A 15,911-nucleotide genomic window follows, 5' to 3' on the forward strand; every position below is an offset into this window, starting at 1 on the left:
ACGTGCCATTCAGTCGCTCTTCTTGGTCTCTTCTTCAGTCAGTAACTAGCTGGACATAAACCTGTATCTGTGAGCACAGTTTCTCAATTACTGTGCTATTTTGCCAACTTTTGTCATAGGTGGTGTCTAGAGCTTTGGCATAAATCAGAATCCTCTGGAGGTCTTTTAAAGCAGTTTGCCAGGCCTCACCCCACTATGATTCTGGTATAGTAGGTCTTGGGTGAAACCTGAGAATATACATTTCCAACAAGCTCCAGGAGGATGCTAAGATGCTAGTTCACAGGTCAGGAGGACCCCCAAGCAGGTCCATGACTTCCTCTAACCATCACTTTTTCACGCAGAGCCTGGGCTTCAATCTAGATTTCTGAAAGACAGACCTCCTAGGTTCAATCAACCCTTCCATTACATAATAATTAGGAACTTTACTAATGAAGTTTGCCTTAAAATCAAAGAATTAGGCCGGGTGCGGTGGCTCACGCCTGTAATCCCAACACTTTGGGAGGCCAGGTTGGGTGAATCATGAGGTCAGGAGTTTGAGACCAGCCTGGCCAACATAGTGAAACTCCATCTCTACTAAAAATACAAAAATTAGCCCGGTGTAGTGGTGCACACCTGTAATCCCAGCTACTCAGGAGGCTGAGGCAGGAGAATCGCTTGAACCCGGGAGGCAGAGGTTGCAGTGAGCTGAGATCATGCCACTGCACTCCAGCCTGGGGGACAGAGTGAGACTCCATCTCACCAAAAAAATAAATAATAATAATGAAATAAAATAAAGTGAATTCTCTTTTAATTATACGCTAAATCCTGGGGTAGGAATAGCAGCTGGGTTTAAAGTAGTGAATGCAGAAGTAAATTGGTGGAGCAGGACCAGGAGGAGTTAATCACACCAGCCTATTGATAGTTCTAGCTCCCTGTGTTGGCTGCACTGGAATCGGTCACTGTAGCCCACCATTAACCCTCTGTTTGCACGGCCCCTCCAGGTTCCTGGCTCATGTCAGCTCCTACACAGAGACGCCAGTTGTGGCCTGCATCGTGTCGGGGTTCCTGGCGGCGCTCCTCGCACTGTTGGTCAGCTTGAGAGACCTGATAGAGATGATGTCTATCGGCACGCTCCTGGCCTACACCTTGGTCTCTGTTTGTGTCTTGCTTCTACGATACCAACCCGAGAGTGACATTGATGGTTTTGTCAAGTTCTTGTCTGAGGAGCACACCAAGAAGAAGGAGGGCATTCTGGCTGACTGTGAGAAGGAAGCTTGTTCTCCTGTGAGTGAAGGGGATGAGTTTTCTGGCCCAGCCACCAACACATGTGGGGCCAAGAACTTACCATCCTTGGGAGACAATGAGATGCTCATAGGGAAATCAGACAAGTCAACCTACAACGTCAACCACCCCAATTACGGCACCGTGGACATGACCACAGGCATAGAAGCTGATGAATCCGAAAATATTTATCTTATCAAGTTAAAGAAGCTGATCGGGCCTCATTATTACACCTTGAGAATCCGGCTGGGCCTTCCAGGCAAAATGGACCGGCCCACAGCAGCAACTGGGCACACGGTGACCATCTGTGTGCTCCTGCTCTTCATCCTCATGTTCATCTTCTGCTCCTTCATCATCTTTGGTTCTGACTACATCTCAGAGCAGAGCTGGTGGGCCATCCTTCTGGTTGTTCTGATGGTGCTGCTGATCAGTACCCTGGTGTTTGTGATCCTGCAGCAGCCAGAGAACCCCAAGAAGCTGCCCTACATGGCCCCTTGCCTCCCCTTTGTGCCTGCCTTTGCCATGCTGGTGAACATCTATCTCATGCTAAAGCTCTCCACCATCACATGGATCCGGTTTGCGGTCTGGTGCTTTGTGGGTAAGCAACTTCTTTTGCAGCCTTGAGAGCTCCCTTTTAAGGTCTTAAGCATGCTTATCCCAAAATTACCTCCTAGCTGGACTAGGCAACTCCATTCCTAGAGAAATCTGGCTGGTTCTATGGACCTTTGTGTTCTGCCTGAGAGTCAATAAAGCCAGTTGTCCCCTTTCTGCCTGTAATGGTCTTGGTCATGGGTTCTGGAAAAATGATGTTGATTAATTCATCGCCTTACTGAATTACTGAAAGTTCTTCCTATATTAGGATAATTAATACCATAAAAAGTCCACTTAAAGTGAATCCACATTTTTAAGGGGATAAAAATAGCATAGTATAATTGGGGTCAGGGCATTTGATTGGAATTTTATTGTAGAAACTAAGAATTGTAAACTGAAAAATACAAAAAGTATTTATCTTAGATTTCACAAAATTAAATTAAAATAGCAATTACGCTCTCATTTTTAAATGAACAAAGTGTGAATTAAGTGTGGATTTTTTGGCATCATTTTTCTGACAAAATTGAATCATGGCATCATTTAACATCTCTCACTTCATACTGACTTTTGTAAAATATTCAAAAGTTTTTCATATTTCCCAAGGTCCTTTCTTCATCCCTTGACATTCAGATCATTCACTTGGGAAGTACCCATCATGCCACCATCCTTACTGATTTTCTCTCTCCTGCTGTTAATAACGAATACGACTCTGTTAGGTCCTCAATTGTCCACAATTTTGGGTGTGAATTCAAATTTTTCTCTAAACTCACTTTCATGGACTTCAAGAAGTCCTGTACCTTTTCTAAGATTTCTGATTTTACTTTGTGATCCATTTCTATTGTATTTGCAGTACATGTTTATCATTTAGGACAATCTCTGATGTTCATGAGGTGGCTGGGGATTGATGCTAGTAATAACTTGAGAAGTGTAAGGAGAGACGCATTTTAAAGTTCCTTAGTCACTATTTGTATGTCCCCTGTACAACTTGGTAACCCTGGAGGTTTTGGATAACAAATTCTTAGCTAAAGAGGATCTTTAGAAGCTGTGGGAAATGGAAGAGTAAACCCTGCCTAAAGGAGAGGCAAGACAAACACACATGAGTCACTTAGCCCGAGCAAGGCCACAGAGACTCTTTTTTTGTTGTTGTTGAGGTGGAGTCTTGCTGTGTCACCCAGGCTGGAGTACAGTGGTTTGATCATGGCCCACTGCAACCTCTGCCTCCCGGGTTCAAGGAATTCTCCTGCCTCAGCCCCCCGAGTAGTTGGGATTACAGGCGAGCACCACCATGCCCGGCTAATTTTTGTATTTTTAGTAGAGACGGGATTTCGCCATGTTTGCCAGGCTGGTTTCGAACTCTCAACCTCGTGATCCGCCCGCCTCGGCCTCCCAAAGCGCTTGGATTACAGGCATGAGCCACTGCACCCAGCCCACAGAGACTCTTAGTGATGAGCGGCGGTGCATCTGCTCCTAGAGGTCAGGAATACAGTTGTTCAACGTGTGTCCTCTGTGCCTGGAGCAGGGTGCCCACAGTATGTGCTCAAAAATACTTCTTAAATGATTACAAAGTACTCTTCAAAGGGGAAAAAAGAAAACTTCCAGTCAAAATTGCCAGAAAAAAACTTGGAGGGGTTAGAATTCAAAGTAGCCCTATAAGTTAAGATATAGATAGAAAGAAGTGGGGGAAAACATAGCAACCAATGGAAAGGGCATGTATCTTCCCCAGAGGCCTGACTCCTTGCTTCTGAAGGCTGATCTATGGCTTCCTGTAAGCATTTTGTCCCAATTTTTCACTATTCTAAGTCCCCCTGGTTAGACTTTAGGAGGATTTCTTGAGAGGACCCCACTGACTCATCAAGATTTTAACCATTTTTTATAACCTATTTACAATCTCTTGGCCAGGCATGGTGGCTCACGCCTGTAATCCCAGCACTTTGGGAGGCTGAGGAGGGCAGATCACTTGAGTTTAGGAGTTCGAGGCTAGCCTGGCCAACATGGCAAAACCCCATCTCTACTAAAAATAAAAAAATTAGCTGGGCATGGTGGCGAGCGCCTGTAATCCCAGCTACTCAGGAGACTGAGACAGGAAAATCGCTTGAACCCAGAAGGTGGAGGTTGTAGTGAGCTGAGAGCGTGCCACTGCACTCCAGCCTGGGAGACAGAGCGAGACTCTATTTCAAAAAAATAAAAAATAAATTTTTAATTTTTAAAAAAATTGAAAAAAAAAAACAATCTCTTATCTCTAAACATTTTCCCACTGGAACATGAAGCTAGCCAATGCAGATTCTACTGTGGATAGAAGTCATGGAAGTGGGTAGAAATATTTTAGTCATGTATTTGTCAAATTATTCAAGACACAGACACAAATACACACAGACTTATTTATTCATAGACTATTAAAGCTGAAAAGGGCTTTCAGTGTCTAGTACAATGCTACCCACAGTGTGGTGCCCATTCCACCGGTAATATTTTCAGCTGATATTAAAAAGCATTTGAATGAGTTCTTAAAAATATTGTATAGTTATTATATATTTTCACGTGGGTTAGAAAAACCACACATACACATTAATCTGGTGATTTCACAAATACTATTACTTGGAAAGAGATGATAGATGACTTTTTAAATTTAAAATGTGAGTCATATTAAAGAAAAAAACATTAGTACTACTAGTATAAGTACCATATGACTCATAGGAATAGTAGTAATTAGTGCTTGCATCGCACTCATCACATATCAGCCATTTAGGGCTTTACTTTATTTACTTATTTTACTTATTTAATCCTCACAACAATCTCTATTTGACAGATGAGGAAACTGAGGCACTCGCCTGAGGTTACATAGCTAGAATATAGCAGAGGCAAGATTAGAATTCAGGAAGTGTGGGGCCAGAGGCCATGGTTATAGCCTAAATGGTTATATACTAAAAATATGGTATATAAATAACTGGAGTTGGAGAAATATGGATGTAGTGCACCACCTTCCCACTTCTCCCCCTCTCCATTTTATGGATGACTACACTGAACCTCCAAGAAGTTAAATAACATGCTCAAAGTCAACAGGAAGTTATTCAAAGAGCTATTACTAAAACTCAGCATACCCATGCTCAAATCTGGGGCTCCTACTACCCCACCAGGGTGCCTCTGAGCAGGCTCATTTCATTAGAACGTTCGATAGAGCCTAACACACAGCATCAGAACTGGCCTCATGGGCACACAGCTGTGCACAAGGTCTCATGCTTGGTTTAATGCTCTGCTGCTGCCATCTTGAATTCTTAAAAATTTCTGAACAAGAGGACCCAGGTTTTCATTTTGCATTGAAAACTCTATAGCCAGTTCTGCAGAATATTTATGGCTCCTGAAGCACCAGAGGCATTTTGCAAAAACAGTCAGGTGGCAGAGGCCCTCACCTTTGGAGTCAAACGACACCAACTTCAAATCACAGCTCCGCCCCCCCTTTGTCTTATAACTTTGGGAAATTTACTTAACTTCTTTGGGCCTCAGTTTACTTATCTGTAAAAAAGCAGATAATTTAATCAGCCTTGACCTGGTTATTCTTTGGGGCTTAAATGAGAAAATGTTGAGAAAAGCAATAAGAAACATGTATTTCCTGCCTTTCTTTTAAAAATCTAAAATGATTCATTGTCCACAAGTATGGACAGACTGACTATCATATGCCAAAGCACGATGTGAACCTGCAGCGACTCAGGCTGCCCTTCCAGCTATCAGGCAGAGGAAAACTCCCTGAGCGCCTTTTATAATCTTGCTGATAGCACAAACTCCAAACTCCCTCCAGAAACTGCTACTCACCGACTCAGAAGAATGCCACCCTGCAGAGTGGGGCTGGCCAGCCAGAGGGCAGAGAAGTCTGCAGTTCAACAAGCACCTGGTGATTGTGATGCACAGCCCACAAACCACATTTGGGAAGGACTGCTAGTATTTCTGGGCACCTGCTGCTAACTGCTTTAGTATCATGATTTGTGAAGGCTGTCATATGACTAAGTTTCACCCAGAACAAAGATTCTCAACTCTAGCTACACATCAGTATCACCCTGGGTTGCTTCTGAAACATTCTAAGCCCAGGCTCCCACAACAGAGATTTTCTGATTCAATTGGTCTGGTGGCCAAGTGTTGAGGAATTTTTTTTAAGTTCCCCAGGCAATTTTAATAGGCAGCCAAGTTGACAATGATCTAGATCAATGGTCCTCAAAGTGTGACCCCAGACCAGCAGCACCAATGTTATCGGGGAACTAGTTAGAAATGTGATTTTGAGGCTGGGTGCGGTGGCTCCTGCCTGTAATCCCAGCACTTTGGGAGGCCAAGGCAGGCAGATCACCTGAGGTCAGGAGTTCGAGACCAGCCTGGCCAACATGGTGAAACTCCGTCTCTACCAAAAATGCAAAAATTAGCTGGGCGTGGTGGCTGGCACCTGTAGTTCCCAGCTACTCGGGAGGCTGAGGCAGGAGAATCTCTTGAACCCGGGAGGCGGAGGTTACAGTGAGCCAAGATCATGCCACTGCACTCCAGCCTGGGCAACAGAGCAAGACTCTGTCTCAAAAAAAAAAAAAGAAAGAAATGTGATTTTGAACTCTATCCCAAGTCTACTGAATCAGAATCTCTGAGAGCAATTTAGGGTTTAGCAAGCCCCTCTCCAGCTGACTCAAATGCATGCCACTACTCTAAGGGGAGAATAGTTTTATCAAGCAGGGCAGATGATTTAATTAAATTACAAAGACTTGTTTTCCAAAAACAATTTTTTGCATATATAAAATATATCCAACTCACAATCCCAAATTGGCTATAAAATCCTTAATGGTCTTATAAGATAAATATGTCACCTCTGAACTTCGGAGCCTCCAAGATATCAGATTTTTCTTAATCTCTCTATACATAGTGTAACTTTCTGGGGGAGAACAGTAGAGATATTTTTAAATGGAGTCTCTTATGAAACTGAAGATTTACATGATTAGGCTGAGTCATAACTTGATCATCTTCTTAGACACATTTTTTTATCCAAGCTTTTCTAAACGAATCTTAATTACGGCATTTTTGTAACAATGTTTTGCTAAGCTTTTGACCTTCCTAAGAGCACAACTCAGATGGTAAAATGAGGCACAAGCCCCAACAAGATTATCCAGCACATGTTTCTTTTCCTTCAGACAAGAAAAGGAATACAAACAGCAAATGTGTATTAATCCCAGCAAAGTGAGCACAAAGCAGCCTTCATCTTCCTTTTAGCTGATGCAGTTTTGTGAAAGAACCTCTCAAGGGGTCAGGCAGAGTCTCAGGGAACATGGAACTAACAGGGGCTCAGTGAGAATGCTGCACCACAGTATCTTCCAGGGCATCTTCCAGCCTGCTGTTCCCTGCGGGTTTTTATTATAAAGTAATCGCCTGTTAGAATAGCTTGCCCTTACCGTGGGAGTTGCCATGTTGTCATGTAGGAATTTTTTCAGTCTCTCTGAGGAAAACAAATTCTTGTCTACAGATTTAGAGGACAGGACTTGTGATACGGACAATGGACCTCATGAATCCTATCTCAGAATAGAAATATCCCAAAGAGAAGACACACCTTATGGTCTATACCTGAGCTATTATCTGAAATCCAACTGGAAATTGACCCAAAGCAGCCATGTGAGAAAGAGAAGAGGAAGGAAGGAAAGAGCGATGAATTGGGACCTGATAGCTAAATTCTTGATGACATGTCCCATAAATAAGCTTGAAATTCTCCTTGGAGGTAGAGGAAAAAACGACTGGCTCTTCCAATGTCAAAATTGTGCTCAGAGGAGCAAGAATAATCCTGAAGGCCAGGATGAGGATGGCACCAGGGCTGGTGGGATTCCAAGGAGGGACGGTGAAGGTAGAGTGTGGAGGTAGGTCATGCAACCGTGAGGCTGTCTGCTGGCACAGGTGCGCTGCCGGACGCAGAGGGGGCAGAGCACTCACACGGCTCTGCAACCAGTGGCAGCTGAGACACTGGCTCTCCTGTGAGCCCAAAGAATGAAGAGGTGGAGGGCACAGAGCTGGCATGCGCAGCTTACCTGGAACAGAATTCAAGCCACAACAGAGGGGATGTTTGCCTTCTTTCCCTCGATATTGTGTTTGTGAGATTCACACCCATTGCTGCTTGTAGTTTCAGTTTGTTCGTTCTTGTGGCTGTCTAGTCTCCCACTGTGTTAATATACCACAATATACTATTCATTCTAGTGTCCAGGTACATTTGGGTTGTTTCTAGTTTAGGGCTGTTACAAACAGAGATGCTGTGAACATTCTTGTACATGTTTTTGGTGGACACGTGGACACGTATCTCTTGGGTTTCTGTTGAGTTAGAACTACTGGCTCAGACTACTAGGTTTTTTCATATTCTTTAACAAGATTGCATTACTTCTCATGGCCATTATATACCTCAAATAAAACAAGCATCCCCAACCCCATTTTGCAGATGGGAAACTGAGACATAAAGTCGCATGACTTCCCATTAGATCAGCTGCAGGGTCATGGAGAGAATCTCCGCCCAGCGTCATCCTAAGCCTGCTCTTCCTGGCCACACCATATTAAACAAGCCCTGTTGTTATTATAGTCAACAGGCTCATGGTGGTATTTTAAAAAACAATCAGCAATAGTGGGAGTTGGTGGGGATTGAGATGGGTGGGAAGGATGCCTTCTCATTACCATCCAGTCTCCCTTTCTGCTTTGGCAAATGTCTTTTTTGGAATGTTGATCCCAGAGTAGTCAAAATAAAAGCCCTCTGGGTATAACAAAGTGCCTCCGCTATCTGCAGTGGGCAGAGCTTCCTGCTGGAAAGTGCACCCCAGGAAGAGGCAGCTCCACCCGGTCTGAGGTCAGGTGGCCCACCTCTCTTGGTCCTGAGTATGGAGCTTCATGGAGAGGACAGGGAGTTCCCAGGGACTCTGGAGATAGGGGACCTGGTCTGCAACCAAAGTGTGTGCCCTCAGAGTTGGAAATATGCTGTTATTGTTTGCATTACCCAGCCTTTTCAGAGTTGAGTTTTTGTTCTAGGATTTCTCCTATATGATCAAGACCCCCCCGCCTTTCCCACCTCTCTTACTTGTAAGTTTGGGGTCATTTGCTTAATTTGCACAGGATAGATAAGCACAGGTAGGTGAGCAGTGATGTCATCTGCTGATGCCAAGGTATGCTAGTATATGAAGGCAAGCTTAGCTTTTGTAAACCTTCCCTGGAGGCACCTGGGTGGGACAGGAACAGCCCTCGGGTTAGAGTTAAGAGATATGAGTCCCAGTGCTGTTTCAATTACTGATTTATCACACGGTTCTTAACTTCCCTGGAATGATGGGTGAGAAAGTGCTTTTTTTTTTTTATGAAGTGCATTATAACCACAAAGTGTTTAATATCATAAAGAAAGCCCATTCAATTGCTAAAGGCATGATTCTTGATCTTGTCTAGCCTGGACTTCTCATAGGCACATATTCCACCGGGGAACTTCTGTCTAGAAAAGAAGCCAAAGCCTCCCTTTGAACATTTCCCATCACTGCAAACAGACTTTCACAAGACGAACCACCATTACCTTTGACCAGGGCAAGCATGCAGCCCACGTGCCCCAGTCCGACTGTGTCTGTTGTTAAAATATTGAAACACTTGTTGTTGTTGTTGTTGTTGTTGTTGGAAATGGAGTCTTGCTGTGTCGCCCAGGCCGGAGTGCAATAGCACGATCTCAGCTCACTGCAACCTCCACCTCCTGGGTTCAAGCAATTCTCCTGCCTCAGCCTCCCGTGTAGCTGGGATTACAGGTGCCTGCTGCCATGCCAGGCCAATTTTTGTTTTTTTGTTTTTGTTTTGTTTTGTTTTGTTTTTTAGTAGAGACAGGGTTTCACCATGTTGGCCAGGCTGGATTCTAACTCCTGATCTCAGGTGATCCACCTGTCTCAGCCTCCCAAAGTGCTAGGATTACAGGAGTGAGCCACCATGCCCAGCCAGAATATTGAAACACTTCTGTGTTTACTGCTAACTAGTCACTTTCCTGAACACACCAGGCACCCCCACCATAACCCATCAACTCGAAAAAAAAAAAAAAAAATTCCAGCCCCACAGAGGAGCCTCGGAGACACTGCTGCAGCACAGAGGCTGACGCCCTCTGATTTTTAACATCACACCTGCTTTTAGTTTCCTACTGACATAAGATAGTAACCACACAGCAATGGATCTGAGTTATCTGCTTTTAAGGTACAGCAAAATTAAATATCCAAATAGAATAAATAGTATTATTTATGAATTAGCCATCTTATTCTTGAGGCTTGGTTTCAAATGACTTCTGGCTTATGGCAAAATCAAATCCACCCTCAAAAGATATAAGATTGCCCTCTGTAAGAGTTTACAAAAGAATATGATGCCATTCCCAGTGACCATCTTGATTAGCAGTGGCCAAAAACTACTTGAAGCAATGATGGCATCATGGGAATACATGTGTAGCCTCAGAAGGTGAAGAGTTTTCCACACACAGGTAATAATTTACATAAATTTTAATACTGCTGGATATCAGATAATATTAAGAAATTATTATTAATTTTTAGATGTGATAATACTGTGTTTTAGAGATGCACACTTAAATATTTACAAATTAAACCTATGATAGAAGGGATTTATTTCAAAACGATCTGTAGAGAAGGGGCCAGGGGAAGGAGTGTGAGGGGAGCTGGTGATTCATGATCCTATTCACTCCACTTTTGTATATGTTCTTCAAAATAAAACGTTAAGCCAAATTGTTTTCCATCCCTGGTAGACGGGAGATGTAAGAGAGAGAGAAGCGCCCTGGATTAAGGCGTGGCGAGACCTGGAAAGATTCACTGTCCACCTGCTCCCTGTGTGGCTGTGGACCTTCCCTCGTTTTCTGTGAAGTGTGCTGTGCACATAATCACACACACATACACACACACACACACACATGCACACACCTTCCCGGACAGGTTAAACAAGATACTGTTTGTGTAACATTTTGAGCTCCTTGGGAGAAAGGTGCAACATCAATGATCCATCACTGTCCTAACCCAGCACACACAGGTGTTTTGTGAAGTTTAGTTTAGATGATTCAGGATTCCCAGAACCCCCACAGATTTTTCAGAAACTACCTCCTTCTTCGTTCTCTAAGCCAACTAAAAAACAGGAGCAGAAACAAAACACCCTGCTTCCACACAGGAGGCGTGGAGCGGCTCTGTTTACTTCTCCGACACAAAGCCCTTGTTTATGTGGGACAGATGGTAATACGTTTCTCTTCTCTTCTCTCTCTCTCCCTCCCTCCCTTCATCTGGTCCCCTCTGTTTCTTTGTCCCCCTCCATTTTTCTTTTCTCCAATCCTTCTCAGCTTCACACCACTTTTCCTGAATTGACTCAAGGGTCAGCAAGAAAGACAGACACACAGAATGCCAAGCCCAGGGGAATGGCTTTGCAGCTACTATTTACTCTACCAGGCTGCATGCACATGGTTGCTTCTTGTTTCACAGTACTCACATTTGAAATGCATTTTTGAAGAGAGTGACACACCTTTGAAACTCCAGGGGGTTCAGGGCAAACATGAAAAGACCCATAAATATTTATGTGGCAAGTTTCCATGGATTGTCTTCACAAAGTAAAAAGTAACCACAGTCAATATGTGAGACGCACAGACACACACACACACACACACACACCTGTTCCTTCCAGGCCTGGCCACTTTCAAAGAACAAATGTAAACCTAACCTCTTACCACGTATTTCCTGCAGTAAGCACAGTCTGTAAACTAGCCTGGGGGAGGGGAAAGGAGGTGTGAAGGACTAGACACGCCAGAGACTTCTCTCCCTCTATCTATAAAGCTGGTTCCTCTCCTTCTCAGACCCAGGCAAGTCACTCATTCTTTCCCAGCTTCTGTTTCTTCTAATGTAAAATGAAAGTTTTAGAATGCATAGGTGATCTATAGCATCTTTTCCAGCTCTAAATATCTGTGATTCAAGGTTTTTAGAGAATTCTCATAATATGAATCTACCTGACACCCAAATACCTCGTGGGGGCAGGGTAGGTTGGAATCAACATACAGGTCTGTTGAAATCAACAAACCAGTGATGAGTGACATCAAACCAGTGACTGAGCAATGACCTGTGTGGTGGCAGAGGAGAGACGTTTGGGGTAAAGGGAAAAGAAAAAGATTGTATTAAGTTCAGTAGGGAAATGACTCATCTATAAGTAAAGGCAGAGAAAGGCATCAGAAAGGAAAGAACTGGCAAAATAAGTACCAAGCAGGAGTAGGAGGCAATATTTGGCATCTTCCTGGATGTCTAGAAGAAAATATGGCAAAAAAAGCAAAGCTGTGCAAAAGGAGGTGTGCACAGATCCTGCTTGGTCGCCTGAAATCCATTCTCAGATCCCAAACATGCTTCAGACAGAGGCATTCTCCAAGAACCAGCACACTGGCACTCTTAGAAGAGGCCTTAATGTGATACCCTGTTCTACACAAGGATAATAACTATCCCCCATGGCCACCCCCACCTACAGACAAGAAAGAGTAAATACCCTGCTTTTAAAAGATGAAATCACTATTTGAGCACTAATAGCTACAGCTGCAAATAATTAACTCCAGGATTTATTACCAATTAGGACTATAAATCTCTGCTTACTTTGGCTCCTGGAAAGTTGATTTCACTGGGGAGTGTGGGAGGGAGTGGGGACAAAGTCATTTGAGACAAGGAGGGAGAAACTCAAGCTTAAAAAGGCACACTTCAAATTCAAAAGAGAGCAAGATTTCTCAAGCACCACAGCAGCAAAGCAGGCTTGACTTGCGGTTCTAAGCAAACCAGCCCAGCAGATGCCTGCAGGGTTAGCAAAGTCAAAGAGACTGGTGCTACTCAGAGGAGGATGTTAGGGCCCGGGAAGGAGGTTGCATACTGTGTGGACCCCAGTGGCTAGGCCATAATGTGGGCTGAGTGGGCAGTGAAACACATGCATCAGGCATAGTTCATTATCTCAGGGACACTCTGACCATTGGAATCACCTGTGGAGTTTTAAAAACATACCTATGCTTGGGTTACACTGCAGACTAATTAAATCAGAATCTCCAGGATGGGGCTAGGGTATCAGAGTGGTTCAAAAAACGCCCCCGGGTAGCTTTCAAGTGCAGTAAGCCAGGGTTGAGAACCACCTGAGAAGTACCTCATTTCATCCTCAGGCACTCCCATGTTAAGAAGGTTGCTATAGCTCTCAAGGTTTTACAGAGAATGCTGAGGAACAGAGAGGCTAATGGGAACCAGGGTTACACAGCTAATAGTGATGAAGGCAGGATTTGAACACAGAGCCCACACTCTTACTTATCATGTTCTTTGGACTCCAAGGTTATGATTCTCAGACTTCCAGGCCCTGAACCTTCAGAGTCTATTCAAGATAGAAAATGGGGACTCAAGCCAGGCCTGATGGCTCATGCCTGTAATCCCAGCACATTGGGAAGTGGAAGCGGGCGGATCACTTGAGTCCAAAACTTTGAGACCAGCCTGGGCAACATGGTGAAACCCCATCTCTACAAAAATACAAAAATTAGCTGGGCGTGGTAGCATATGCCTGTGGTCCCAACTACTCAAGAGGCCAAGGCAGGAGAATGGCTTGAGCCCAGGAGGCAGAGACTGTAGTGAGCTGAGATCATGCCACTGCACTCCAACCTGGACAACAGTGAGACCCTGTCTCAAAAAAAAAAAGAGAAAAGGAAAGGAAAAGAAAATGGGAACTCATAAACGACTTTTATGTATGTTTTTTAAATCATAGAAATGAAACATTAGCATATATGAATGCTACATATTAACGAGGGGGGAAGTTTCTTTCCCTTGAATGGGATGACATCAACACAGAGGTCGCACTGGACATTTCATGCTTGTCAGGAGTTCTCACTCATTCATTCAACAAACATTAAGTGCCAATTTTCTGCAGAGTCTATAAAATAGAAATGACCCTGTGCAGATAATCACACAACAGATGTTCTAAGGGACATAATAGTAGCATGCACTAGACACTCGAAGATCACACAGAAAAAAGCAGGGAGCTTGAAGTGGCCATGATATATTACGCCTTTAGTGAGTGTAAAATGGCAAGGTAAATCACAGGATAATATATGCATGCTGCTAAGAGGTGAAACAAGAGATGGAGTCCCTAACTGGAGGCAGAGAATAACAAAATCTTATAAGAAGGCTGGGAATAAACTGTTGATCTATAAATATTTCACCCAGGGTAGAAAATGCAAATTTCTGGCTGGCAGCTATATGAGTGTAATGAGCTGGATGTCAGCAGGGGAGGTGGGGACTGAGGTTAACTAGAGACCCCGTATCCTGTCTAAAGAGGCAGCTAGTTCTCACCACCAGCCAAAAATCACCATGTAGAAATGTGGATGCAGTGTTGTCAAACCTTTTGACTTTTTTAGGAAAAACTGTTAATATGGGTTGCTTAACGCAAGATCTCCCAATTTTTAAAAGGTATCTAATTCAAGTATTTTCAAAACACCACATAAACCAAAGAAAATACATCCCCGCCCCCCGCCCAGCTTTGATTTCATCATGGAAGGTGATCTCTCTGCTAGTCCCAGGATCCCAAAGCAATTGCTTATTCACCTGTACCTTTCCCCTCACCCAACAGGTCTACTCATTTATTTTGGATATGGCATCTGGAACAGCACCCTGGAAATCAGCGCTCGAGAAGAGGCCCTGCACCAAAGCACGTACCAACGCTACGACGTGGATGACCCCTTCTCAGTGGAGGAGGGTTTCTCCTACGCCACAGAGGGTGAGAGCCAAGAGGACTGGGGCGGGCCCACCGAAGACAAAGGCTTCTATTACCAACAGATGTCAGATGCGAAGGCAAACGCCCGGACAAGTAGCAAAGCGAAGAGCAAAAGCAAACACAAACAGAACTCAGAGGCCCTAATTGCAAATGATGAGTTAGATTACTCTCCAGAGTAGGAGAAACATACAAGTGGGTAGAAATGGTGATGATTGATTTTCAGTAACTTAACCTGTGGGCTAGAAGGTGAAAACTTTTTTGGCTCTCATTTCACAAATCCAGCCTTCCCCAAATTCAATCCCTAGTCATAGCCTGTCATTTGCTACTTTTGCTCTTCAGGATAGTTCTGTTGAAGGGCTTAACCTGGGTCCCCTAAGTGGTCACCTTGTTAAAATAAATAAATAAATAAACAAGAGGCTATCTGAAATTCCATCTTAGGTACAACCATCAGGGCTGATGGTAGCAAATGTTTCCTAAGCCTTTGCTTTGCTGGTTGAAGCCCCAGCAGGGGGCTCTGGGCAGAAGGCAGAATTTCAGTCACCTGAGACACGGGAACAAAGCTCTGTTCTTGGCATGTCAGGCTGAGCGCTGCTCCCCGAGGTCAGGGTGAGTAGGTGGGCACTGGCACTTCCTGAGCAAGCATCATTTTATCCTGCAATCTCACCCAAAATTAATTCATGCAAAAGACACATGCTTCTTTTTATTCACCAACATTCTCACAGCTTCCAAACTATAATTTTAGGATCCAGCAAAGGTCAGGGACTCTGAGACCATTTTCCCAATGGTTTCAGATTCACCGTAAAGCAATCATGCAGACCCAGTAATATGGTAAGAAGCACCATCAAGGTTCTACGTAAATGCCCAGAAGAAAATTAAATAACCATCTCTTGCAGTGAAGGCCAGAGAGCATTGGCAGAAATTAACTCTCTGTCATGGCCTCTCTTATATCAGACTCCAGCTCCTGGTAACATGATGAAAGAGGGCAAAGGTGGAGCATGATTTCATGGCACTGATATGCCTTGAAGAAGTAGGTTGTTTGTTTTATAATCAGATAAAAATCTTTACAAGGAGAAGTGACCCAGCCACTGAGATCACATTGCAAATTCTCTTTCGTATTTCTAAAATTATAAATTCTGTAGTTTTTTGAGATATGCAACCACTTGATTGGTGTGTGCTACTCTGAAAACAAAACAGGTTGAATTACAGCTACTTAGGTAGTTGCATTCCATGAGATCACATTTCATTTCTGAACCTTATTCCTTGGGGGTAGCTCACTTTCAGAGGTGTATTTTTTTTTCCTGTTA

At 43.8% G+C, this 15,911-nt stretch overlaps 1 protein-coding gene across 1 annotated transcript in view; it reads left to right on the plus strand.

The window, feature by feature from the left end:
* SLC7A14 (solute carrier family 7, member 14) overlaps positions 1 to 15,017 on the plus strand; it is a 123,861-nt gene extending 108,844 nt beyond the window's left edge. Inside the window, exons 7-8 of the mRNA XM_011994323.1 lie at positions 981 to 1,858; positions 14,464 to 15,017. Of these exons, the coding sequence (XP_011849713.1) occupies positions 981 to 1,858; positions 14,464 to 14,786 (1,201 nt within the window). The 3' untranslated portion in view covers positions 14,787 to 15,017. The remainder of the gene's footprint in view (positions 1 to 980; positions 1,859 to 14,463) is intronic.
* Positions 15,018 to 15,911: the final 894 nt, after the last annotated feature.

The sequence above is a fragment of the Mandrillus leucophaeus genome, unplaced genomic scaffold, assembly GCF_000951045.1.
Source record: "Mandrillus leucophaeus isolate KB7577 unplaced genomic scaffold, Mleu.le_1.0 Scaffold452, whole genome shotgun sequence".
Classification (NCBI taxonomy): domain Eukaryota; kingdom Metazoa; phylum Chordata; class Mammalia; order Primates; family Cercopithecidae; genus Mandrillus; species Mandrillus leucophaeus.